The sequence below is a fragment of the Lampetra fluviatilis genome, chromosome 3, assembly GCF_964198595.1.
Source record: "Lampetra fluviatilis chromosome 3, kcLamFluv1.1, whole genome shotgun sequence".
NCBI lineage: Eukaryota > Metazoa > Chordata > Hyperoartia > Petromyzontiformes > Petromyzontidae > Lampetra > Lampetra fluviatilis.
The window spans coordinates 34,024,274-34,051,151 of record NC_136277.1 but is presented as its reverse complement, the minus strand read 5'-3'; the positions used below and the strand labels follow the sequence as shown (position 1 = coordinate 34,051,151).

The following is a 26,878-nucleotide window of genomic DNA, read 5'->3' as shown; positions in this document are numbered from 1 at the left end:
CAGTCGCCATCGACCCCTTTCATCGACCCCCAACGAGGTTCACGTGTGGGTGTATCAGTGATATCCTCATGGCACAGGTAAATAGGTAAGGGCGCAGCCCTGCAATTGCTGGCAGAAGCATCTCCACAAGAGGGAGTTCTGGGGGGTGTTATTGGCCTACTCTTCCACGCTGGCCAGACGTCTTAGAAGCGATGGGAATACCCACACGTTACCCCAAATCCACCGACCGTGGTGTCACCACTCATACTTGCACCGTTGTTGCAACTGCCGCGCCGGGAGAACGAATCGAGCTGGTGACCTGTGAACTGCAAGTGGTGCAGTGGGCTCGCCACTGCACCACGGCGCCAGTCAAAGCGTTGTCCCCTCGTGCGCGTGGGGTCTCCCCAGGTGATTCGGTTTTCTCCCACGTGTATAATAATAATAAACATCGTCATTCGGCTGATAACATCTTTAAACAAAAACAACAATGTAGCAGGACCGCTCCCGGATAAGTAATTATATATTACTATTATAATTGAAATCGCCTCTTGGGGGAGGTGACACCGAGGAAAGTGTCGACGAATCTTTCCCCCTGGCCGGAAATGTGCTCATCCACCAACACGTGGATTATCGGGGGCTTTGGGCGCTTTCCTTTTGCCAGAGGACGCCCGCCCGCCCGCCCACGCACCGCCACCAACAACAGCAACAAACGCCGCACGCCGGCCGGCTCGATCGTGACGCGGCGAAGGGAATCGCGACCGGCAAATGCACGCACGGGGTCTGGTCGAGGTACACTGCTGCTCATGCATTAGACAACAAACCGACTCATCGATAAACCACAGCCTCCCCCACACGCCACGCCGAGACGCGTCTCTATACACGGGCTCAAGTACAGCGGGCATCGCATCGATAAATCTCGGGGGGACAGCGTTGTACGCACGTATGAAGCTGTGATCAGGACGAGTAGGAGGAGGTTGTGATCGGTAGGACACGTGTGCAGGGTGGTGGAGGGCAAGGGTCACTGAGACAGGCATTGGAGCAAGGGGAAGAGAAGACCTCAATCCAGACGATGGTGATGACGATGATGATGAGACTGTAACAGCCGTAATGGCAGGACGGGCTGACTGTTTAACGAGGGGGGAACCTACAGCCAGGTGTTTCTGATGAGAGTGTAGCAATGACTCCTCCTTGAAGGTTACATGTCGACTGTGTAACAATCGTTTGGGATCTGGCAGAAGGAAGGCAGCGATGGCGAGGATGTGACATTAAAACGAATTGGCCGGCATGACCTCTCAATGAAGCCGCGTTGGCTCCCTATATTCATTCACTCCGAGAACAATTTGAATGTATAAATCCGTTTAAGAATAAAGCCATTGCACTGAACGAACGATCGCCGTCACACTGGCAGCACGAGGAGGACCATTGACGAGGCGTCTACAGAGTAAATGCAGCCACGTCTCGACGAAACATCGGGCAAGTCCGTCAGACTAACACTACACGCGATAGCCGATGGCACGTACACCTGTGTGAGCAATGCTCCAATAAAACCGTCTCCTCCTCTACACCCCCATGGCTCAGACGCTCCATGTTTACCAATCGGCGAGTGGTGTTGGGCGATGACTTGGGGAGGCTCCTCGCCTGAGCGATCGGTTACGCAACCGGGTCGCTCGCTCCCGACATCATTGCGCAACCCGTGAATCGCCAGCGACACGCGGGGACGCCTCACCCAGCGGTCGCGTGGCACGCACGGGCGACCGGTCACGGGAGCGGTTCGTGATTCACACAGCGACGATGTCATCCGTGGCTGGGTATTGAACTCGGACTGGCCGGCTTCGTAGTGCAGGGTGCTAATCGCTGCGCCACTGTTCCACAGAGACGAGTGGACGATGAAAGTGGAGACTGGAAAAAACACGGACATGCTGAGGGTGGAGAAAACGGCGCGCGGATTGGAGGTTTTGGAATACCTATTGCGTGGAGGAAAAACAATAAAAACACTCACATGGATTTCTTTAGAATCCAGAATATGCACGATAGTAATCCACCACGGGGTTTCCACAATGCACAATCGCAGTCAGAGGGTGGCTCGGTACTCAGTTCTGACCGGTAAGCATGGAAGACCTGCGATGGATCATTATTACGGATTCGTGTAGCTGGGACCGGCTCTGGGGTATATAATTTACAACGTCTACCAATATAACCGTCTCCCTGCTCGAACGAGCGTTGATGCGGAACTCATCACCACTGAGGGCCCCGAGCCCACGGTGAAACTTCCACGTCGCTATGGCAGAGGGCAGTCTGTCCATACAACAACGGCTGTTGACTTCCCACAAAGCGGTACTCGTGTTGTTGTTATCGACTCAGCAGGAACTGATGTGCTGAGTCGAGTCGATTGAGATGTGAATCCGTGACCTCCTGGTTGTGAGTTGAGTACCACCTCAATGGACACAGGTTTATACTCAATAGACCACGCTTTACCACGTGATGCCTGCGCACGCGCGCGCGTTCACGCCCAGCACGGGCGCGTGCCCCGAGCCCCCCTCTTCCCTGCACGCCTGCGGCAGTCCCCGCGCTCCCACGCGGCACCGCCACCCTCCCCACAATCGATCAACGCCCCAACGAGCCTTCCGCTCACCTCCACGTACCCACTCGCTCGCTCGCTCGCTCACCTCTCCCCCGACTCACCCGCCTCACCGCTCACCCACCACACCCGCGACAACTGCACTCCACACAATCCCTCGCCCCTCGCCTTCTCCCCGCTCTCCTTCTCCGCCGTGGCCTTTGAGTCCTTGTCCGGGAAACCAAAGAGGAAGCGGCCACCCAGGGACTCATCAGGGGAGTCACCTCCCTAGGTGTGCCCAGTCCACTGTCCCCACTCCACGCACCCAGCTCCCGCGCACACCCCGCCAGGTGCGTCTGTGCGCGTGTGCGAGAGAGAGGAGCGAGCGAGCGAGCGGGCGGGCGGGCGAGCGCGGAGTCACGGAGCCGTCACGCGTCCCCCATCACCCTCATGACCGAGCAGGCGAGCCAGCGGCGCGCGGGGCAGTAGTAGCCGTAGTGGAAGTGCAGGAAGAAGGGCGACTCCCGCATCCAGCGGAGCGGCTCCAGCTCGGCTGGAGACTCCAGCAGGAGCACGAGGAGCAGGAGGTTGGCGGTGGCGAGCAGAGAGGCGGCGGCGAGCACCCCCAGCGCGGAGCACGCGGCTCGCGCCCACGACGCCCGCGCTCGTCCCCGCTCGTCCCCATCGCGGCGACGCGCGCACTCGTCCTCCGCCGCGCCTTTAAATTCGCGTTGCCCTCCACCCTCGACTCCACCCTCGGTTGCATCGCCACCCACAAGACGCGGCGCACACGGGGCGATGGAGGCGACTATGAGCGCCCCACCGTCGGAGCCACAGTTCGTGATGAGAGGCGCCGCGTCCCGCGAGTGGTGCGCTAACGAGCTGCGCTTGGTGCCGCCGCCCCCGCCGCCGCTGCTGTTGGGCTCGCCGTGCAGACCGGGGGCTCGTCCAGGGGTCTTTGTGGGGAAGAGCGGCAGGGGTCGGAGTGGGTCCCCGCCGCCGTCGGCTCTCGCGTTTGAGCCGGAGATGCGAGGTGGCCCGGCCGTGCGCCGCGATGGCCCAGCCACCACCGCCGCCTCACCGTCCTCACTCCCGCGAGGGCTCCTCTCTGTTAATTGACACCGTCGTTAAATTCATTAACGATATTTTAAACAAAAAAAATCCAAAGTGATTCCAATGAGACGCACACGCAATTCACAGACTCTACTCCTGCAGTGCCTTGAAGGGATCTCTGTCCACACATGAATGGGGCTGCAGTGAAACTGATCGTTTTCATTCTCAGATGCTCAGAGTTTGAATGTTGTCAAATGAATTGAATGTGAAGAGGGGTTTCGTGCAGTCGCTGGCGACACGGCGCAGAGACCATCGACTCGCTGCGCCTGAGAGACCGGGGGGCTCATCGCAGGCGGCCTCAACCCCCCGGAGTGGCGCCCAGGATCTCAGCGCTCTGGCTCGTGAGCCACACGGCCACCTTGCAGCAGCGCTGATGTCGGCAGTGTCCTTCTGTCGGTTGAGTGCTGAGACATGTGACACGCCGTGACACGCCGTGACATGCTGCGTGATTATTTGTTGGCATCCCCATGGGCAGGACGTGAGTGACAATTAGATTCCACCGAGTTGCATGTGTGTACTGTATATCTGCGCGTGTATACAACTACAACACATCATTGTGTATGTTAACCAGGTAAGACCCACTGAGCTATGTAGCTCTCTTATTTAGAAGCGACCTGGTCACAAATAAAAGCTCAACGAAGTGGCTTATCGGGTGGGAATTTATAGCAGCCAAATACTCTAAACGCGTGATGTTGACCGGAGGACTCGGACAAACATGCAAACTCCAAATATACAGCAGGCATCAGGGTCGCGATCGAACCGACGACCTCCTGTATACCAAGCGAGGTAGTTAACATATCGCCACCGATTTTCACGGTTGGCTACGTACGGTGCGAAAGAAGTTCAACATACAATACAGATATAGGCTAGTGGGTAGCGGTGGCGTGGTAGTTATCGCATCAGCATCATCACCACAACAGATCATCACCACCACCACCACCACCGGCATCGTCACGCTGTCGTCACCTCGAGCGTGCACGCGGAGTCCCGTTTCTCCTCTCTGAGGACCCCGGGGTCTTTTTCTGGCGGCGATAACCACCGCACCACGTGGCCGCTAGCGGCTGAAGGGCGCTCAGCTTCATTACACCGCTGGGCCAAGTGGCCGTGCAGCGGAGATGGTTGGTCGCCGATCAGTTTGGCAGGGGGCGTGGGCCCGCCACGTGCTGTGCCCCATCAGATAACAGCATCCAGGGCCCCCATGGATACTTGCGCATTGGAGCCCCCCGTCTTGTCGTCTTCTTCTCGGCTTCCTCAGATTCCGCTCATTCCCACGCTCGTGCCGAATTGCGTCGCGTGATCTCCGCACGCGCGTCGGGGTTTCTCCCGGGGGTATTCCTGACTTGCTCCCACAATGCAGAAAAAGCACGAGGAATGTTTCCAAACTCCATGGCACGGCACGGACCCTACAGAAACAAGTCCGTGAGCCGTCCCCGGATAAATAAAGGACATCGTTCTTTAAAACCACGTTGTTGGGGGATTTCACGACCTGCGTTGTGGCGTCATAATTGATTGTTTTGGGTCAGATCGCGAAAAAAACATTTTGGGAAATACCTGATTATGCTTTTGTAACTATCAGCGAAACGTCGTACCCGAGTACTAACAGTTGTGATATTGCTCCAACATCACACCGGCGGTGCTGCTGGAGCAGCGACACGTTTCTGCCATATTTGTTCATCACGTGACGACTTTACTAAGTGGCTGTGTCAGGTGGAAGAGGGTGCACGACACACATTTCACTCACGCGATCTCACCCAAAAAAATGTCATGACACCATTCTTATTATGGGATGATACGCTGCCCCCCTCAACGCTAAGGCAAATACCGCCCCCCCCCCCCCCCGCACAATGCTCATCTCTACGGACCCCAAACAGATCTCAGCTCCGTGGACCACAGCTCAAAAACTCCGTTGCCATAACGCATTAAGTCGGGGATTAGGGCAATGGAAAATTAATTTCCCCACGACTTAAATCCGTTCTCGGGCTTTAATTACTTCAGTGCACCCGACTTCAAGTAACGAGAGTGTGCGTGTGTGTGTTTATTCGCGTGTGTGTTTATTCGCGTGTGTGTGTGTCTATGGACGCACCTCCGATTAGCGCGGTTAGCTCCGTACGATGGGAAAAAGTCCAACATACATACGTACGGCTACGTGCGTGGTAGCGTGTGAAATTCCACGCGTGTGGTGCTGGCCACCCACCCACTCACTCGTGTGCCGTTCCGGCCATCATATGTGTTCTCGCTAAGGGCACTTGGCCCAACAGCCTGTGTCGGCTACACGGGGGATCTTTGTCGTTGTTACGTATGAATGCGCGCGCGTGCGTGGCTCTATTTTAGTGCCTTCGCCAACGGATGAGCGAGCCGGGCCCAGCGCACGCGCCCCCTTAATTGGGGGGATTAGGTTGTCCGGGCGTGCGGGGATGTAGTGTGACGCGAACAGTGTCACGCCTCGTGAGGGTGGACGCCTCGTGAGGGTGGACGTGGTGGAGATTGTAGCGAGTCGGTGTGGCCTGGCACTCTCGCGCGCCCGACACAATGCGCTCGCGCGCCGCAGCGTGCAGAGCGGCGTTGCGCCCGCGTCTATTTCAGGTCGGTGTCAAAGTGCCTCGGGGCTCGTAAACGCGCTGGACGGAAACCAATCCCGTCGGTGGTCCTGAGCCAGTAGTGGAAATTCCACATTCCTATGGCGAGGGGTCAGTCTTTAAATAGTACTGTACAACCACGCTTGGACCGTCCCTTCAAAGTTAAGTTAAGGTGTCTACGTGCTCAACAAAGCGTGTGACTGTGCCCATGTCTATTGGGGGACCTAAGACAGTGGTGGAAATTCCACATTCGTATGGCGTGGACCAGTCTATGATTATATAGACCCTGGAGACACGATGAAGATGATGACCTTCGAGAGTTAATGACGGAAAGCAGATTATAATGATGATGGTGATGATAACGATTCCGCAGAGACGATATCCCTGGAGAGGCGATGATCATTGAACCTGGATGATGAAAACATTTTAGTTTATTGCACGAGACATTAACATGTAGGCGTTCATGACAGCTCACATCATCAACCTGATATCGATGTGACCTTCCGACCGATACTTGAACTCACCACTCCCCCATGATGAGCGGAGCGGCCTAATCCCGGATCGCGACAGAGAAATTCCTCAACAACAACAACCGCCATTCACCACTAAGTGGCGGTGACGTCACCACGGCGCTTGTGCCAGGCTATGTGCACGTTGAGGCCACGTGAAGTGTCGAACGCTCGACGGCAGGAGGTCACGGGGCAGACCCAGGTTCCACGGGTTGACTGACTGAGATGACTGGCCGACGCAGAAATCCTCAAACACGCGCACACACACAGAGAGCGTTAGCCGCGTTAGTCGCCAAACGCCCTCACCTGAACACCTGCGCACAGGTGCGCGCAGAACTCCCTCGCCTGGGACACCCCTCACGGTCAACCCAGCTTCGTCACGCGCCGTGGGATCCCCTCTCCTCGCAACCAACACCACGTCCTCGTCTTCCCCAACACCAGCGCCATCCACGCCACCGTAGCCGCCGCAGTCGTCGTCGGCGTGGTCGTCGTCGCCGTCGTCAAATTCGACGGGAACCTCGTGAACCCTGGAGGCGCCGCTGCGGGTGCCGGCCACGGGGCTGTTCGGATTGAGGGCCGCGCCCGGGCTGTCACTGGGGGGGCCGTACATCAGCGCCGGCAGGAAGGGCATGCCACCTATGGCACGACGCAGGATGCGGGGTCCCAGGCTCAGGACTCGAACCCGGACGTCCCGGTAACAGTGGTTGACCATGCGCAGATGGACATTGACCTTGGTGCGGATTTTCACCAGGCACTTCACCATGGTCGCAGCCTCCCGATGCCCTTCCCTGTCCGTCCGGTTCGGTGTAATCACAAGAGCTGCTGTTGTTGTTGCTGCTGCTGTTGTTGTTGTTGCTGCTGCTGTTGTTGTTGTTTTACGACAGAAGCCGAGCTGATGGTGACGATGAGCCGGGTCCGGGGAGCTGCATTGGAGCCCCGAGATTCTGGTGCCAAACGGGAGCCGATCGGGGACTCCGAGGAGAGACGGGGGTGTGGAAGTCAGGGGGTACACACCTCACTGCGTGTCCCCTCGCCTCGTCTCCTATTGCCTCGTATTCCCTCGACTCATATCCCCTTTCCTCGTGTCACCTTGACTCGTATCCCCTCCGCGTGTATCCCCTCACTGGCGCGAACCCCGGCTGAGAGTTGACGAATTGTCCGAGCGAGAGGACAACTGCGCACGCCTCCACTCCCCTCTCCCACGCAGCCCCCCACACCGCGCCCTACCCCCCTCGCCGTCACCGGCTCCCCTTTCTCCAATCCCCCCCCTCCTCCTCCTCGTTTTACCACCACCACCATCATCACCACCACCACCGCCAAACCCCGCCGTGCGGGTGTTGGCAAGTGAGCGCGTTTCATCTCTGGGTCTGGCGACGCATTTTTGACGAAGTGAGTGGCAAACCTGGCGAGTCTCTGCAGATTTCGCGCCCATGCCTCGCATCCATTGGAGGAGCTCTCACGTCGGTTTACTCACGATTCATAAACACGTGGCTCAATTGTCCAGCGCCACTCTCGGCGACTTTAGAAGAACGTCTGTCCAGGCGAGAGAGAGAGAGAGCGGTTGCTGATCCGATCTCTCGCCGCGGCAGTTGAAATAATTGGCATTTTAAAATAATAATTAAATCCCCCCCCCCCCCCCACACCGCTCCATTATCTGTCCACCCGGCAGTAAAAATGGCTACACCACAGGCAAAGTCGATCGGGAGGTAGGTCGCATGTGGTTGTGGTGGTGGTGGTGGGGTAAAATGTGGGTATTCTTCTAAGACGTCTCACCAGTGTCAAAGAGTAGGCCAAATTATCGCCGCCCACCCCATTCCTACTGGCAGACTGATGCCCCGGTCACGCTTACAAACGAGACTCATCCTTGGCTGTCTCGAGTCCCCACCTGGTGACACAGAACCAAGTCGACTTTCCGCTCCAAGAGCAAATACAAGCAGAGAGTGTCCCCCCTCCCCCCATCCCACCACGACTATAAGTACAACAACTCTGGTTCGAGTCCGTCGGCCTGCGGGCTTTCCGCTCCCTTAAGCACACGACCGCGTGTGCTTAAAGGAGCATTACACGGCGCGGGTTTCGACCCTCGGGGTCCCATCAGCAGGGTCGGGCTTGGGAGACAAATGCCGCCGCTGGAAGGGGTTGGTTGGCCGACGGCGGCGCGGAATCTGCCAGGCATCGCCGCCCGGCCATAAATAGCGCGCCGCTTGCAAATAGCGGCGCTACGAGCGCGCACTGTCCCCATGGGCCCTGGGGAGGGTACGGTCCCCTTACCCCCGCAGCCCCTCTACCCCCTCTGGGGTTCCTTCCCCCAGCGGGGACCTCCGCGGGGAGCCACCGTGTTGGACTGGACTGGACACCTCTCCACCTGATGATTCTTCAGGTTATTGATGCTCAACCAGCGGTGCACTGATCATGGCTGATCGACAATGAGTGTCACTCATCCACGCTCGCAGTGGCGTAGCGCGATTGGCGGTGTCCCAGCGACAAGGAATGAGCCGCGTCGCTGAGTGATACAGAGTCGCACTTTGAAACTCCCCCCCCCCCTCCTTTCATCTGTGTTACAAATCGCAGCTCTAAATCTGGGTTATAAATCTCAGGTTCCTGGCCTCTCTTCAAGGAAGTTATCGTCACGCCGCCGTGGTGTGGCGCTGCCCAACGTTGCCCGCTTCTCCGTGCTTATTGGTTCAAGGGTCACGCTCAGGGAATGTGTTGAAGACAACTTTCTACCACCACTCTCTGTCCACCACCGCCACCACCACCTCAACCACGAACGGCACCAAGGTGTAAACCTGTTTTCTCACAATTTTCGCCGTAGAAAACTGCCAAATTGGCAAACACTTGGCAACGGATATCGGCAGAATGCTTTTTGAATGTTAAAATAAACCGTTGAAAACTTTCTTTCAGCCAACACCGGCACCACAAAGACGAAACAAGACGTGAAACGTCGCTCGCGGATTAGCGACCTGAACTCCGAGTCGGTGGCGCAGTGGCGGCGGCGGCGCCGCGAGTAACTAAAGCCACGAGGGCGACGCGCCGAGCTACCCTCCCTTGTCGAGCAGCAGCAACAGCAGAGAGGGGACCCCCCCCCTCCCCCGGAGGTCGCGCGGGGTCACAGCAGGTGGCGGGGCTGTCAGCGCGCTGGGTGGACGATCAACACCGGTGGACGATCAACACCGGTGGAAGCTAATCCCGGGTGGAGATGGAACCCGGGTGGGTGTTGAACGAGGATGGGCAGCTTGCTAACAAAGGAGGGTGAACAAAATACCAGGGCGGACGCGAACCGTGGGTGGACGCATGACACGGTTGGACGCTGAATGGGACAATACCGGACGAAGGGTGGACAGCGGACACATATGTTTACGTGACACGGGAGGGTGTAAAATAAGAGATGGACAACAACGACAACAACAACAACAACGACAGTGAACAAGAGTGCTGGACACCTGATCAGGACGTCGGTGTCGGTGGAGCTGGCCACGCCGATGACGCTCGAGTCGGCGTCACCACGCTCAGCCGTGCCAGCGGCGTCGGCGGAGTCGGTGGCACCGGCCGTATGGGTGGCACCAGCTGGACCGCTCATGTCGGTGTCGTCGGTGTCGTCGGTGTCGCCGGCGTCGGCCGCGTCGCTGGGGTCGAGGACATCGCTGGGGTCGAGGCCATCGGCGGACGCCGCAGGCCGCAGCCGCAGGGCGCCCAGGTGCAGGGCGCTCTGCAGGGAGACGCTGTTGGGCACCGGAGGCGGTGCCTCGGGGCGCCCCGGGCGTGGGAAGGCCTGGCAGCTCTGACTGCTGTCCATGCCGGCCCTGCAACGGCAACGGCGACCGTCCGTTTGCACTGCAGGGCAATGGTCATCTTACATTCGTTTCACGTTTCCGTAACTTGACGTTGTAGTTGTGCTCAGACTAATCTCGCTCAGACGACTTACGCTGCTGGCAATGTATTGGTTAACGTTGTTTTTTGTTTGTGAAAGTTTTTCGATCACTCACGTGACGACGGGGTTTTGTTTTTGCGCCGATTTCTATTCACCCTCATCGCTGTAACTTTCTTTGTTTCACTTTTGTCAGTTTTGGTGACGCAGATCGCTTTTGCAAATGAGACTCATCCTGAACTCGGTGAAACAAATTAAACTTGGTGGTTGTATCTGAACGACTGGTCCCTGGCATAGTAATGTGTAATTTCCAACAACAGCACCAAGTGATGTACCATTGCCATGCTTCTGCGAGCAGCGAGACAATGTGATATTTGACTTCAATCTTGTATCTCAGCTCTATGTATCATCTTGGAGCTCGCCATAGAAATCTCGAATTGTCACCACTTGGTCAGGTCTCCTTGTTGAGGAGGAAAGTCGAAACACGGAGACGTGGAGCAGTAGCGGACTCACCTGTGGCGTCCTCGGCTCTTCCAGAAGAAGAGAAGTCGCCGTCCCGACGTCATCTCCCTCGCGGCCTCGTACCTGCGCGGCACGGGCGCACGTCAATCAATTAGCGAGTGGGGTTTTCATAATGAGCCACGCCTGTGTGAGCCAGGCCTGTGTGAGTTTCACCTGTGTGAGTTTCACCTGTGTGAGTTTCACTGTGTGAGTGTCACCTGTGTGAGTCTCACCTGTGTGAGTGTCACCTGTGTGAGTCTCACCTGTGTGAGTGTCACCTGTGTGAGTGTCACCTGTGTGAGTTTCACTGTGTGAGTGTCACCTGTGTGAGTCTCACCTGTGTGAGTGTCACCTGTGTGAGTGTCACCTGTGTGAGTTTCACCTGTGTGAGTGTCACCTGTGTGAGTGTCACCTGTGTCACTCTCACCTGTGTGAGTTTCACCTGCGTGAGTTTCACCTGTGTGAGTGTCACCTGTGTGAGTGTCACCTGTGTGAGTGCCACCTGTGTGAGTGTCACCTGTGTGAGTTTCATCTGTGTGAGTTTCACCTGTGTGACTCTCACCTGTGTCACTCTCACCTGTGTGACTCTCACCTGTGTGAGTGTCACCTGTGTGAGTGTCACCTGTGTGAGTTTCACCTGTGTCACTCTCACCTGTGTGAGCCTCACCTGTAGAAGCGCTGGCTGTGAGTCGCGCACTGCCACGTGTGCCCGGCCGCCTGCGGAGTCTCCGCCTGGTACTCGAGCAGCACTTTCTTCTGCCGCGGGCACAAACGCGCACCCACGCAACGCTTCAGGGCACACTCGCCACAGACGGTAACCCGGCCTGGGAATCGAACTCAGTTCGCAGGCTTCAGAGCGCATTCCGTCATAAACCGTGCACGTATTAACAAAAGGCAAAGGCAGCCGCGATTCGTTGATGCCACCACGGCGCTTGTGCCAAGCTAGGTGCACCTTGACTATATCACGTGAAGTGCGGATGGATCGCTGCTGGCAGGTGGTCACAGGACAGACCCAGGTGTTATTAATTGACGCCCATATATGCACACAGACACACACACACGTGTATTTCTGTAACTTACGTTTAATTAGTGTTTTTAAAGTAATTTGTCGAAGAAAACCTTTGCTACTGGAAATGTGAATCTCATCCGCGGGGTCTTAATGTAAATTATGTTGGTGCGCTCTTTTCGATTTCTGCTGAAACGTAATTGTTTTTACTCTTATTTATATTTTCTTCATTACAGTACCTTTGATGGTACACTATTGCTTTTGCCATTGTGGTGACCCAGAGCCCTCTTGAACAAATGAGACAGAGCCTGGTCTCTGTAATTCTCACCTGGTTGCATCAACAATGTAGCGTTGAGCAAATTCTCAAGAATCACGATGCGAATTCCTAAGCGATTCCTGGAACCGTGGAATCGCCAGTGTGTTGTTGGTCCTGAGACTTGGCACGGGATTCGCAGGAATCCGCATTGATATGAATGGGGAGTCTATGGGGCATTCCTACCGAGGGAGTCAAATAATCCGTCATTCACTTGGGATCCTAGCAGCGATACCGAGCATGGCCGCCAGATGGCAGACGAACCCAGTCAGAATCTCATTCAAGAGAACGGGGAATGTCACATGGGAAATGACAAAGGTACTCATTTAAGTCCGAGTCGACCTAAGAGAGGCCAAAGACCGGTTCAAATCTTCGTCACTGATGTTGGATATGAGCGGGAATCGAACTCGTGTCCCTGAGTTAGGAGCGCAACGTGCTCACCGCCACACTATCGCTCACCACTTACACACAAAGACAAAGATCCCCCTGTATAGCCTTGACAAACTGTTGGGGCAAGTGCTGCTAGCCAGCACCTATGATACGATACTTGTATACACACTCACTCACACACCTCCTTCTGAATCCCGTACACCGAGAGTCTCCACTCCTCCACTCGAAACTTCAGCACGTCCGCCCTGCGAGGGGAGCACAGGAGCAGAGAACACATCCGTCTCGGCGCGACACCAGCCACAGAAGCGCCGGGCAGAGAAGGAGGGATTGTGATGATGCTGACGATGAGGCGGAGGAGGATCAAGGATGGTGTTGATGATGTGGAGGAGGAAGGATGGTGGTGATGATGTGGAGGAGGAGGAAGGATGGTGTTGATGATGTGGAGGAGGAAGGATGGTGGTGTTGATGATGTGGAGGAGGAAGGATGGTGGTGATGGGGAGGATACAATGTGCTTATGACGATGAGTAGATATGGTGACGACGCGGGTGAAGGAAGGATCGTGATGAGAAAGAGTGATGGCTAGGATGATGATGGTGATGATGACGTATAAAGAGGATGAGGAGGAGTCGAGGTGGACAGTTATCAAGGTCGACTTCAAGAGGAGAGTCGCTGACCAGGGTAGGAGGACGACTTTCTTCCCGCCCTGGAAGACGACGAAGCCCGCGGGAGTGAAGGCGAGGAAGACCCGCTCCCCGGACTCGTCCTGCGCACGCGCCGACGAGGGACACCCGTCTACATAGAGGCACGTGGGCTCTGAAGAGGGGACACTGCCCCAAACGTCGCCTGTTGACGAGCGTGTTGAGTTGTTTCCGCATGTAGCAGCGCCACCAAATAATGTGTTCATACATTTGCATGATTGCATTCTTTGTGTTTCATGTTTATGTAACTTAATTATAGATTCGGGCCGATATGTGCGACAGGGATTATACGTTACATTGATATACGTTTGTGCAATACTGTATTTTTTTATTTCTCGTGTGACACGGCTGCTTTTTGAGCTGACTTCTAATCGCTTCATTGCTGCACTTTATTTGTTCTGCTTTTGACATTTCGGTGACCCAAACGAGACTCGGATGCTGGTCTCTTGAAGTTCTCTCCCGGTAAAAAAAAAATCACCTTGAAACTTGAACCCGTGCCCGGTTCACCTGAAACTGCACCCAGTTCCCATCAGTCGTTACGCGCTACACGCGCCTGATGATTGCTAAGAACGTCCCATGCGACGCGGAAGAGCTCTGATTTGCCTGAAAACAGAACACGGGTTGTGTAGAATCGCCCCCTTGGAACCACCGTCATTGTAATCGGCCGTGGTCTCTCCACTGCTGGATAAGAGCCTGCTCACTTTGCACGGGTGCGGGTCCACGCCGTAGGTGCTGAGCCCCGCGGCCCTCCGCAGGAAGTTCCACTCGGCCTCCTCCGCGCCCTGTCCCCTGCGGGGGAGAGCGGACCGCACGTGGTCAGGGCTCATCACAAAGACAAAGCTCCCCCCCCCTATAGCCTACCGACTGTTGGGGCAAGGGCTGTTAGCGAGCACATAACGAAGGTCAACACGACACACGATGCAACGATGCGATTAGCGCACCGCCCGGCCGCCTTTGTCTCTCCCGCGGTTATGTTGACACGTCACACCAAGCACGCATGCGTTCCTGAGTCAATGACGATGGTGATGCTGGTGGGGCTGAGTCGAGTCTGAGCAGGGATTTGAACACGAGCCCACAAACGTACAGGCTGCTGCCCCCCCCACCCCGCTTCTTCCCCTCTGCGCGACATCTCCCGTGGTCTGTATCCACCGTAGCGGACACATTCACTTGTATAACAAGGCGCACTTAAACCGCGTCCGAACGAAGCCTCGCGTGTTTATTTAATTATTACCCCCTTTTGTCATCCGAACAAAGCAACGCCCCGAGGGGCAGAGACGGAGACATTGTTAGCCGGGGGGGGGGGGGCTGTACACCCCAATTCCATCAGCATCTCTCCCCCCCCCTGCCCCTACTCCATCTCCTCCTCTTCAACAACCAGTCCAGCAGATCTCCCCAGGGTCATCTCCTCATCGCTGAGAGAGCACCCCCCCTCCCCCCCACTGGGATATGGGGGGGGGGGGCGGGGGAGACAGCCCCCCCTGCCCCCCTCTGCCCCCCCCCCCCCAATGAACCCCACAGAAGTTGGAGCGTGCTCTCGGCCCGGGAATGAGATGCGAAGGCGATGACCGTTGCCCCTCGGCTAGCGAGCGTCAAGACTAATTAACGCGCATTGGAGGACTCGTATTTGATTCATTATTTCCACGTGCATGATTATCTGGGGGGGGGGGAGCGGGGGAAGGGGTAACGGGTTCGGGCGGGGGGGGGGGCAGCGGTGCAGTGGTCATCTCACCGCCGCGGCCTGCAAGGCTGCCCACCGGGGTTAGATCCCCGCCCTGACAGCAGAGGGTGGTCATGTGTGTAGCACGTGGCTGTCAACGTGGAAGTGGGGTGTGGTGTCAACATCTTCACGTCTCGGCTGGGTAAACAACATCACGACAAACCCCGTAGCGCATCCTTGATAGGTGCTCGCTAACAGCGGTAAGCGGCACTACGGTCTACAAGGCTAAATAGTGGAGTGTCTCTTTGTTTCTTCACATTTCATATATACAGGCAATGTTGTGGGGGGGGGTCACCTAAAGCCCCCCCCCTTACCTCCTAATTGCCCCCCGGCAAATCACGAGTGGTCGCACTCAAGTGCGAGTGATTGGAGTCCTAAGTGCACAGCAAACACGCGCACAAAAAGACAAAGATACCCCGCGTAGCCTTCAACAGACTGGAGGGGCAAGTGCTGTTAGCGAGCACTTATGAAAGCCACCAGGGCACACGAGGTGGTGGTGTGACCAGCAGCGCGCCCGGCCGCCTTTGTCTCCCCAGTGGCGACGTTTACACATCGCACCGGGTACTCATTTGAGGCCCAGTCGACTTCGGGTAGGTCCAGAATCGGTGCAGATAGTCGTCACTGGCGTGCACACACACGCACAGCCCCATGCGCACATATAGATAACAACAACAGTCGCCAGTGGCGGTGACGCCACCACAGCGCTGATGCCAGGCTAGGTGCACATCCATGCCCCGTGAAGTGTCAAAGTCTCGCGAGGAGGTCAAAGGGACGTGCCCAGGTGCTGTGGGTTGACTGAATGGGATGGGTGAGACACGGATGAAAAGTGGGGGTACGGAGACATGGGACACGGAGGGGGAGGAAACAGGTAGACACTGGAGACAGAAAGAGAGAGGGAGACACAGCGACAAGGGGACACGGAGATATGAAACACAGAGACAGGACACACCGAGACACAGAGGCCACGGACGGAGGAGACGCGCAGACATGAGACGCGGCGGGACAGGGGTTGGCGCCTGGAGGCCGCTGTCGCTACAGCAGCTTCGCTTCTTCTCGCCCCTCTCCCCTCCATCCTGACAGCAGCGCCGTGGGGCCACGGCAGGGGTGGGGGCGAGGGGGGCACCTCCCCCCACCCCCAACCCCCTGAATCCTCATCTCCCTCCAACAAGGAACCCCCAGGACCCCTTAGCAAATTTTATTTTATTTTACCATACGGATATATTTAGATGTATGCTGCACTCTGGTCTCGACGCCGCCTCTCTGAGACGCGGACTTTACTGGAAGAAAAACAATCACGAGAATCCTAAAGATGCCTCGGTCTGGCCCGATGAGATTTGGCAACCCACAGAGATTTCGATTTAAAGCTTTCGTGACTGGAGGGATCAATCTTCTTGGCTCTTTCGGTAAAGTCACGTAGAAGGGAAATAATAAAATAATAAAAATAAAGCATAATAAAATTATTCTCACGACGTTTCGGCCACAACGCAAGCAGCCGTCCTCAGGTGAAGACCAGGTCTGTCAGAGAGTCGTGGTGCGTTCCCAAGAGGCTCTTTGCCGATGAGGTTCAGTCCAGTGGCGCAGCGTGCAGACGACGTGGGTGTTCACCGCACTCTGCAGCGAGTCCGTGTGCTCCAGTCTGTCGTGCTACTCGGTGGTCATCGCACGCTCTACTCGAGTGGTACTCTAAAGGCGGGGACCCCGAGACTCGCGGGCCAGACACGGCCAGCGACTTCATTGCGATGTTGACGCTCGATTATTCTACCCGACCAGGCGCCTTGCGCTTCAGAGCCTGGTGGCTCACATTCGGAGGCTCGCGAGGTCAATAAAGTTTGTGAACGTGACAATCGTGTCAGGTGTTGGAGGGGTAATGAAAATAATTTTGACACAAAGCCACCACGTGTCCTGACCAAACAAACTAACATATGGATCAAAAAACATGTGTTCCTCCCCACCTCCCTCCCTCCCCCACCCCCCTATCCGAGAGGAGCTGGAGCCGGCTGTGGGGAGCAGGGAGGGCTCCAGGTACCGGAGTCGGTCTGTGTGCAGGGTAGCGACGAGTCTCTCGGTGCGCTCCGAGCGTCGTGGCAGGAACCAGTGCCGGCTGACGTAGTCCTCGCCGTGCTCCGCGGGGCTGGAGTCGCCCAGCTCGGCTGTGGAAAGACGGCACGTGGCAGGACAACGCGTGGCAAGTGGCCCGTGGCAAAGTGGCGTATGCGATGGAACACTCTCGTGGGGGCTATGGCACGTGGCAGGACACACAGGGCACAGGTGGCATGTGGGGGTACACCCGTGCCACGCGGCGAGGAGGCACGTGTGCCAGGTGGAACGTGGCAAGGCAAACGTGACACGACCAGTGTGCGTGTGAACCTGCAAGGCACGCGTGGCTGTATACATCTATGTATGCGCGTAAGTCTCTATGACTCTGTGTATGTGTATATACTGTACTGTATGTATGGGGAGCGGTGGCGCAGTGGTTAGCACAGAGCGCTACAAACCTGGCTACCCGAGTTCGATTCCCGCTCACGACTAATAACAGTGGCGGATATTTGAATCGGTCCTAGGCCTCCCTATAGGTCGACTCAGCCTCAAATGAGCACCTGGTGCGATATGTTAAAACATCGCCGCTGGGGAGACAAAGGCGGCCGGGCGTGGTTCTGGCCACACCACCCCCCCGCGTGCCGTCCCCAACCTTCATAGGGGCTCTTGCCCCAACAGTCTGTTAAAGGCTATACGGGAAAATCTTTGTCTTTGTAACTCTACGTATGTCCCTATATAACTGGGTGTACACGCGCGTGTGTGTGTGTACCCTGGAGAGCACACGCCGAGAGCCACGCGGCGTCGGCGCGCGGGCACTGCAGCCTCGCGTGCGAGATGTCGCGCTTCAGCTGCAGGTACACGAAGTTCCTGCGCCGCGAGACACCCACAAGCCGTGGACACGCGTCCGCAAATCAGCTGCAGAGCACTTAAACACATCGTCAATTCACACGTCAATAAACCCACAGGCGCTTACAATCGTCTGCACGTGGCCACGACGGATATCAATTTAACAGCTTTTTGACACAGATGTCCAGTGTTGATGATTACGAATGTACATCATTTTAAATAGTCGCCAGTTGAATGGCACGCGTGAGTGGGAAGAGCGATTTGGCTCCTACCGGACTCCTCGGTCCAGGATCTGCGCCGGCTGACTCGGGTAAACCCGGACTCGGAAGCACACGCGGTACGGAGGTTCAGCTGCTCGCGCACACACACACACAATCAGAATATTGATTTGCACTGGAGGAATCCGATGAGCTATAAAGATATTTTACACAGCACGGCCCCAACAAGGGTCACACGTCCATTGGAGTCGACTCGACACATCCCCCACTTGCAAGGATTATCCGCCAGAGTCTACTTGGGGTTGCCGCGAGGTTTCGACGCATCGCTCTTCATGCTGGGAGATTCTTAAGGATTGCAACTCCCAGCGCGTGGGGAGAACGTGACGCTCTGCAGCGTGTGCAGCGAAACGTCGGACATGGTGCCGGACGAAGCGCGATAAGACCCTAGAAAAAACACATCGGAGAGCCGCACAGCAGCACAACCGCGAACACTTCACATTGGCACTAATTATCGATGCGTTAAGTATTTTAAGTTGTTACGATTAGCACAGTTGGCTACGTACGGTGCGAAAGAAGTTCAACGTACATTTTTGGCGAATTCAATACTAAGCTGTTTTGTATTACCATCATTTTGAGAGTCAGAGTGCTTCTCGCCATAGGAATGTGGAGTTGGCGTGTGATCCGCGTGCGTGCGTCTGTTGCGGAGAGACAAAGGCGTTCGGGCGTGGTTCTGTCTCCCCACCCCCTCGTGTGGCGTTCCAGCCTTCATCGGCGTAACTCGCCAACAGCACTTAACCCCGAAGAGTCAAAGGCTATACGGGGGATCTTTGTCTCTGTATCGATGCGCGTGTGTGTGTGTGCTTGTGTGGGCGGGGAAGACTAAGTCATTATAACGATGACCATCGCTGTCAGGGCCCCAGACGCGCTCGCCCGGGGTCCCGGGACGCCCTCCCCGCGACAAGGAGACTTTGCGTGCGTGTGTGTCTGCGCGTGTGTGTCTGGTGCGGGGAGACAAAGGCGGCCGGGCGGGGTGCTGGCCACCCAACGCCTCGCCTACCGTGCCGGCCTTCACAGTACTCGCCCCAACGGTCTGTTGAGGCTGGACACGGGTGGTCTTTGTATGTGTGGGTCCGTGTGTTTTCTCCGTGTGTATTTCCGTCGCTGTGTGTGTTCACGTCTTGACATTAACATTCATTGACGCGCGTGCCTTATCTGTAGCTAATGTATGGTCTAGTGCATGTGCATCGTGACGCATACGTTACACTCGTATGTACTTAAACGTCAGTTATTCTATATGTGCATTGTGAATGTGCGCCCATTTCTTTTAATATCTCGAGCATAAGCATCATTATTATCATCATCAACAAAATTCATTATGCTGGGGCACATTATGGACCTTGAATATAAACAGACTTTCTGCCGTCTCTCTAAATCAAATCAAATACAATATTTTAGTTCGTGACTATATGAACTTTCTTGGCTAATATGGACCAGTTTCAGCATTCAATGCGCTCATCAGCAGCCTTGTTAAACAAAGCAAATGCTGGTCGGTTAAACGCAGTATTAAAACCAAAAATATATAGTATATATCAATATGATACATTGTTGGCAATCTAAAGTGCTCGTCTCATTTCAACGTGAAATTTCCATCGCTTGCACACAGCTGCTCCTGCGGAACCGCGGCGAGATGGTTTGAATGACTTTGACAGAAACATTTGTGTTGGTGACTCTACGTTGGCAGCGGTGCACAATCACACGCAACAACAACAACAACACAAACCCCTCAACACACTCGTCAAAAGCACGGCCTTAAAAGGCCCTTCACTGCACATAGAGAGGCCGCCCTATCCGCTGTGAAGAAGGGACATTGCCTGAAATGTCGCCTATTCCATAAGCTTCATTTTCAGGAAATGTTATTGTCTGATTGTGAAGTGGGGGGGGGGGGTGACAGATCAATGTCAGACTGGCAGAGAATTCGCGCTGACGAACTCGCTCCGACAGGCGAGCGACAATTTAACAAAGGCACCCTGTCACCCTCCATCCTCACCACCACCACCACCCCCACCACCACCCCCACCGCTCGCTGCTCGACCCTCACTCACACCACCGTGGAATAGGGGGGGGGGGGCGAAGTCCGTGAGTGGGAGAGCGAGAGAGGGGGAAACGCCACTCACTCGTGATCTGTTTTGCCACGGATTTAGCGAGGTCCAGCCAGTGCTAAACACACAGAGAACACACACAACACACACAAGACAACATGATACGTAGATTAGAAAGGACACGACACAGAAGGAAGATACAGGGGGAATACGGGACACGCATAGCACACAGAACACACAACGGACATACTTAACAGAGGACACACATCACATACATACATAGACACACACGCGGAACACACAGAACACACACGCAGGCCACACGTGACACAGACATGCTACATACAGGACACAAACACACACAGGACACACACACACGGGACACACACAGAATACACAATTTTCAAATATCAAAGACAAATTTTCCGCCGTTTCGCCTTAACACGCTGTTGGGGCACGTGCTCTTAGCGTGCACACAAGGTTCACACACGCACGCGCGCGCGCGACACACATAGACGCCCGACACCAGGGCCGTAATGATAATATATTATATTCAAATATGTTCAAAATGTCCCCCCCAATATATTGCTATAAAATATATTTATGTTTATATGATTGTGGTTATGATTGTACTTTATTAATGCTTAATATCTGCCATTACATACAATGAAACAAGAAAAGGTAAAAGAGAAAAAACAGAGCAACGTAATACAATACACTATTAGACATTATTGTACAAAATAAATAAAAAGTCCATTCTATGTGTTAGTGAATTTTTTTACATTTTATACAGGAAATGGTTGGAAATTAGTTTTCAAAATTATATTTTTTTTCTGGGGGGTGGGGGGGACCCGCGGACTCCCTGGAATATTTGGTCCCCCCCAATATTGACTCCATTGCTACGGCCTTGCGCGACACACACGGGACCCCCACACGGGACCCCACGTGGGCAGGAGTGTGAGCGAGAGGAGGAGCCGGCACCCGTTGCTTGTCCGAGTCCACGTGTCGCAGCCCGAGGCACGGATTCTCCGCCAGTCCGAGGCGCTCGCACACGCGCAGCAGCAGCGCGCGAGCCGTGCCGCCGGCCTGCGCGCATTGCACAAAGATAAAGGTCCCCCGTACAGATAACACGGGCTATTTGGGCAAGGGTGTATATGCATTTTGAACTTATTTCGCAGCATGCATAGCCCACCGTGCTAATCGGAGGTGCGGGGAAAGGACAGCAAACTATAAAGACAAAGAGCAGTTCTAATAAAATGAGTTTTCAATCGACGATTTAAAAGTGCATAGCTCCCAATGGCAAAGTTTTCCAGACGCCCACAGAAGCGCATCTGAAAGCGCGCGATGCAGTGGCCGTCTTTGTTCGATGGCTGAGCGAAAAGCCGCTGCTGCTGCGAGGACGACCGCCGGAGTTTGCGTGATGGTTTTTGCTCCTTCAAGAGATGAGCGAGGTCTTGTGGTTCACGTGGCAAGTGCTTCGTGTGTGACGAGTGCGACCTTGTAAGTGCTGATAGAAAGCATGGCCCGCGACACGGTGGTTAGTCAGCACCACGCCCGGCCGCCTTTGTCTCCCCAGAGATACTAATTTTAAGGCTGAGTCTACCTAGGGGTGAAACAGTACCTGGTTGATATATCACTTGCAGCTGATGGTACACATAAACGTGCGTATAGATGCAAATGCACAGTACATACACACGCACCCACGTTAACAGAGGGATACACACACTAGGAATGAGTGTTATCATACAGCGACTCATCCCTGCCTACCTCGACCCTCTCACCTCACTCTCCTCCCCACCACTCTCTCCACTCCAGCAACCACGGCTTTCTATCGAAGCCCCGAGCCATCGTTCGCTCATTCTCATCTCCCTGCCATCCATGCAGACTACATACCCTTGTTCAAGTCCACACTCAAGACCTTCATGTTTTCCCTCTGCCTCGGATTGACTGCCTATTTCTATCCGTCAACATGCCCCCGTATTCTGTACAGCGACATTTAGACATCACAAAGCCACGTTGTGTGTCGTGTTGCCCACAGACACTCACGCACGTGCGCGCCATGCAGGCGTGGCCTCGCCTCACCTGCACCTGGCAGGTGATCTCGGAGCCGTCCGGGAGCCTCACGGTGCACGGCACCAGGGCGAGGCTGCTGCTGCTGCTGCCGCTGCGGAGCCTCATCATCATCGTCATCGCCGTCGTCATTGCTCAGCCCCGAGCAGCGAGTGCAGCCTCCCCTCCCCAGTGCAGCGTTGACCACTTCGCTTCAATTACTCCAAGCTCAGGGTCTCATCTCCACTCATGTCTTGCTCACTCAAACGCAACCACCCTCTCTGCTCGTGTTTATTCGAGCCCAGATGTATTCCTTCCCTCCTTCGCTCCTCTTCCTTGCAGCGTGTGCTCGTCACATATTCTACGATTTTTCTGGCTTCACCGCTTTCTTCGAGCTCAGAGTGGACGGACACACACAGAGGCGGCGAAGGGGTGGTAAATCTGTTTTAAATCCCAGTTCGTCTTCTCTTTACCGATTCCTCCGTAGCCAGCTTCTTCTCTCGTCTGCCTCCCACTGTGAGCCGCTGTCTGCGCGCTCCGTCCCAAATCTCCCCCCCCCCTTCTCTACTCCAAATGACTCCGCCCAGTGCCCCCCATAAAGCTGCCCCCCTCGCTCCGTCAATCCCCTCCTCCTCCTCGTCATCTCGCTGTGACGACAATCGCATCCTGGAGTCGACGTGTGCCTAGTAACACGGTAGAATACGTATCAACAATGTCTGAGAAAGATTCTAAATCGTTTCCCAACAAAGGCGAGGCGTAAACCAGATGACTGATTTTAATTTATTCAACAAACGCAGCATAATAATGAAAGGCAAAACAATACACATTGCTCACAATGTGAACATGAATACGGAACATGTCGGTCCGCCTCCGTAATAAAGTACAGACCGAAAACGACTCGCCACCATCATCATAACCGCTCGCTCGCAACAATTTCCCATAACCACACAATTGGCTTTCTACAGAGCAGCACAACAAAAGCCCACTACGTTTTCAGCACTGAATACATTGCACTCGACATGTTAATGCTTCTGTTTGTTCTGCAGGTCTCCGTTGCAAACGAGATTGTGTTTCAGTGGCACGCTCACCTGGGTTCCAAACACCTAGAAAACTCAACACATCCGTAAATAACACCGCGGCCTTAAATATGTTCGATGAAGCAGGGCCATTGACAGTAACATCGCGAATGATATTTATTTTTCCTTTAAGGTCACGGTGTTATTGACGAATGTGCAAGATTTTTTGTTATATTTTGCGCACCACTGCCTACGCAGTAGCATCACGTAATAATTGAGTTCAAATTAATGTTTACCGATATTTCTGTGAGCCAAGGTATATTTTGTCTCGGACTGTATTTACACCGTTTAACACGTAGGCTTTCGCGACCAATATTGTTCATAATCAACGATTTTTGGGTTTAGATCGCGTTATTTATAAATGTGTCGTAACCCTCCACCACCCGACACGGCCAATCAGTAAAAAAAGTGTCACGTTGACAAAAGACAAATAGTTCACTGCTTTAGCCCACCGGTGTGTTGAAGCGTGAAACCACAACATTTACAATTTGAGTACGACGTTTCGCTGGTAATTGCATCCAGCATCATCGGGCAATTCGCCAGAATTGCCCGATGATGCTGGATGCAATTACCAGAATTGCCCGATGATGCTGGATGCAATTACCAGCGAAACGTCGTACTCAAATTGTAAATGTTGTGGTTTCACGCTTCAACACACCGGTGGGCTAAAGCAGTGAACTATTTGTCTTTTGTCAACGTGACACTTTTTTTACTGATTGGCCGTGTCGGGTGGTGGAGGGTTACGACACATTTATAAATAACGCGATCTAAACCCAAAAATCGTTGATTATGTATTTACACCACTGCAAGACTGGTCAAAAATCGGCCAAGTAACGTCACCATTGTTTTTTTATGGAAACGTAACGAGTGCATCGCTTGATTATAAAAGATTCCGACACTCGCAGTGCAGTTGTCAAATCGTGTGTGCATGACATGCTCTGAGCTATTTATGCTCTGGACTATTTATATTTATATGGTTATTTTACATTTAAACTAAGGGAGCAGCAAAAACTGTACAAGTAAGAGAAATTGAAAAACGTAAATGAAAAAAGTAAAAACATGAAAAAGAAATTACTTGTAAATTTAATCATTACCCCGATTCGTGGCTTGTGCGTCAAACCGATTCGTGCCGTGTGCGTCGAACCACTAAGCGAGGTTGCGAATCCCCGTTACATGCCTATCTTGTACATACACGGAATTCCACAGGCTCCAGGTGCTATGACCTGTAGCAGGTTCTGGGGGTTGGTGATGAAGCAGAGATGGAGCTGGTGCCGCCCCTACGCCCTCGACCCCACCCGACCCCGGCGAGGGGGGTTGCGCGGTCAAGATTTACGATGCGGCTACCTGCATGAGCGGCTCTTCCAGGTACTCCACGAGGGCCTGGGCCTGTCAGGGAGTGGGGACAGAGAAACGCATCGTGGGGACAGAGAAACGCATCGTGGGGTCAGGGTCCCGCGCACATGGACGCACCAGCAGTTAAAAGTGTCTGCTCATCGCCGCCGTTGAAAGCCCTGAGGCAGTGTCAGAAATTGTTTCCAAAATGGATCAAAGGAATTTAAGCGATCTCAAAAGCCATCCTGTAACATCTATTTACGGAGGTTGTTGTCTAACGTGGGGTAATGTTAAACCGCCTTCTGCGAGAATTTCAAAGGGTAATTATTTCATCTTGCGACATGATACCCATCAATAAATGTAACTTGAAATGTTTCTAGGACAAACGAGACAAGCGACGCCCCGAATCTCGGAGGTGACACGGGCAAACGAGTGCACAACCATGGCGGGCAGCACCTTGGCTTTGAGGATTCCGAAGCCGACCGTCTCCTTGGCGTAGATGCACAGCAGCAGATTTGCCACCCTCGCGATGGCCACCTTCCCCTCCTGTCACAACAAGACACCCGCACATCACTCATTAATAACGAGCCAACCAGACTGGAGAGCTAACAAACTAACCAAAGCCATAGCCTTACCACGGACTACTCCCAATCCTAACAGGTTAATCAGACTATCGCTACATCCGAATCTCAAGAAATACTTGTTAACCGGACCATATCCCTAACAATTAAGACAACCAGACTCAAGTCCTATTGAACCAGCCAAGCAGACCCTATCCCCTATGTCTGATCCTAAAACACCGGACCAACCTGACACCAGCACTATCTCTCCCCATAATAGACCTCTCCCCACCTCTGGAACTTCGCCTAACCCCCCCCCCCGCCCACTCCTCGTCCCAGTCGTGGCGAGCCCCGCGCTGTGCTCACCATGCAGTCCATGAGGATGTACTTGAGCTTGTCCTCGTTGAAGACCTGCCGCCCGTTTTTCTCATACGCCGCCCAGATGTTGCTGGCGATGGCGGCGGTGACCCGTGCGTCCGTGTCGCCGTATCCCGAGTAGGCGAGCAGGGAGCCCTCGTTATTGAGAAGCCTGGGACAGGGGTGGTGGGGGTGTGACACGGGATGGTACACAGCAAATATTGCGCGTATCATTACAAATAATCATCATCATCGTCGTCGTCGTCGTACTGGATGTACGCCTGGCATTGTCACAGAAAGGCCGACTGTGGTGAGCCTTGAGATAACGATGTTTATGGCACGGGTGGCCAACCTCCACAAGACCAGGAGCCGTGAGTTCTGCACGGAGCCAAGTGTACACGCAGTGTCTGTGTGTGTAGATATATTGAGAGTTGTCGGGACAACACGGGCGACATTCATTCTTTGATGGTGGCGCGGCTCGGTAGACGCCGGGTGGCCACGGCTGCACTCTACGGGAACCGAACGAGGGAAGAGACTCTCGTGAGGGGACAAGAGGGGGAAACAACAACAACAACGCTGTCGGGACAATCGGGAGCAGGCAAGGGCCTGGAGGGAACGTTCGTTCGGGGCAAGAGCTGAGAGTAACACTCGGTCTGGGAACAAGGAGGAGACTGGCACGAAGACGCAGTGGCGAACAGTCGGGAGGGGGGGGGGGGTACAGACTGTAGTGAAAAGACTGCCGAGAACACAAGTGGAGGGAACATTCTCGTCGTTAAGGGGCTGGAGGGGCAGCCTCAATGGAGCCACCACGGGGTGGGGACATCGCGCGCCCTGATACTCACAGCGTGCTCTGCACTCCCGACGTGTTCGCCTGGCTCAGCACTTGCGTGAGGGCTTTGGGCTTCAGCATAGTTGAAGGAGGCGCAACAACAACAATCACGAGGACCACAACAAGCAAGAGAGAGAAGAGCACAAGAAGCAGCAACAACAACAACAACTTCGCAGCAGCAACAACAGCGGTGGTGGCGCTTTTGAGTGTCGCCACTTCCGGGTCACGCGATCCTCGTGACGTCACCGGG

At 54.6% G+C, this 26,878-nt stretch overlaps 2 protein-coding genes across 4 annotated transcripts; both read right to left on the bottom strand.

Moving 5' to 3' along the window:
- Positions 1-657: 657 nt before the first annotated feature.
- LOC144931049 (FERM domain-containing protein 5-like) lies at positions 658-23,053 on the bottom strand. 3 transcript variants are annotated; one of them, XM_078854944.1, is made up of 13 exons: positions 22,508-23,053; positions 21,407-21,511; positions 20,501-20,543; positions 18,381-18,459; positions 18,032-18,129; positions 17,252-17,375; positions 14,210-14,297; positions 13,485-13,573; positions 12,991-13,054; positions 11,768-11,856; positions 11,113-11,184; positions 10,175-10,534; positions 3,487-3,644 (listed from the first exon to the last, which is right to left on the bottom strand). In XM_078854944.1, exons 1-13 carry the CDS (start codon positions 22,625-22,627, stop codon positions 3,623-3,625), a joined length of 1,353 nt encoding a protein of 450 aa, XP_078711070.1. In that variant the 5' UTR covers positions 22,628-23,053; the 3' UTR covers positions 3,487-3,622. The 3 variants fall into 3 exon arrangements, with proteins under 3 accessions (XP_078711071.1, XP_078711070.1, XP_078711069.1); XM_078854943.1 differs by lacking the exon at positions 3,487-3,644 and having other exon boundaries at positions 8,054-10,534; XM_078854945.1 differs by lacking the exons at positions 10,175-10,534; positions 11,113-11,184; positions 11,768-11,856; ... (7 more) ...; positions 21,407-21,511; positions 22,508-23,053 and adding an exon at positions 7,041-7,951 and having other exon boundaries at positions 658-3,644.
- Positions 23,054-24,324: 1,271 nt separating this feature from the next.
- Positions 24,325-26,850, bottom strand: LAMTOR2 (late endosomal/lysosomal adaptor, MAPK and MTOR activator 2). Its single transcript, XM_078854942.1, has 4 exons — positions 26,642-26,850; positions 25,809-25,971; positions 25,339-25,428; positions 24,325-24,936 (listed from the first exon to the last, which is right to left on the bottom strand). Exons 1-4 carry the CDS (start codon positions 26,707-26,709, stop codon positions 24,880-24,882), a joined length of 378 nt encoding a protein of 125 aa, XP_078711068.1. The 5' UTR covers positions 26,710-26,850; the 3' UTR covers positions 24,325-24,879.
- Between the last annotated feature and the right edge of the window lie 28 nt (positions 26,851-26,878).

Bases quoted from the DNA above. Each gene is read 5' to 3' on its own strand.
- LOC144931049 (XM_078854943.1), bottom strand. From the start codon at position 22,627: ATGACGACGGCGATGACGATGATGATGAGGCTCCGCAGCGGCAGCAGC. The intron at 18,460-20,500 runs GTGAGTGGCGTT...GTGCGCGAGCAG, and splicing joins CGTGGCAAAACAGATCACGA to CTGAACCTCCGTACCGCGTG. The intron at 14,298-17,251 runs GTACCTGGAGCC...TCTCCCCCGCAG, and splicing joins CTGCACACAGACCGACTCCG to GGGACAGGGCGCGGAGGAGG.
- LAMTOR2 (XM_078854942.1), bottom strand. From the start codon at position 26,709: ATGCTGAAGCCCAAAGCCCTCACGCAAGTGCTGAGCCAGGCGAACACG. The intron at 25,429-25,808 runs GTGAGCACAGCG...TTGTTGTGACAG, and splicing joins ACATCCTCATGGACTGCATG to GAGGGGAAGGTGGCCATCGC. The intron at 24,937-25,338 runs GTGCTGCCCGCC...ACTCCCTGACAG, and splicing joins TCGGAATCCTCAAAGCCAAG to GCCCAGGCCCTCGTGGAGTA.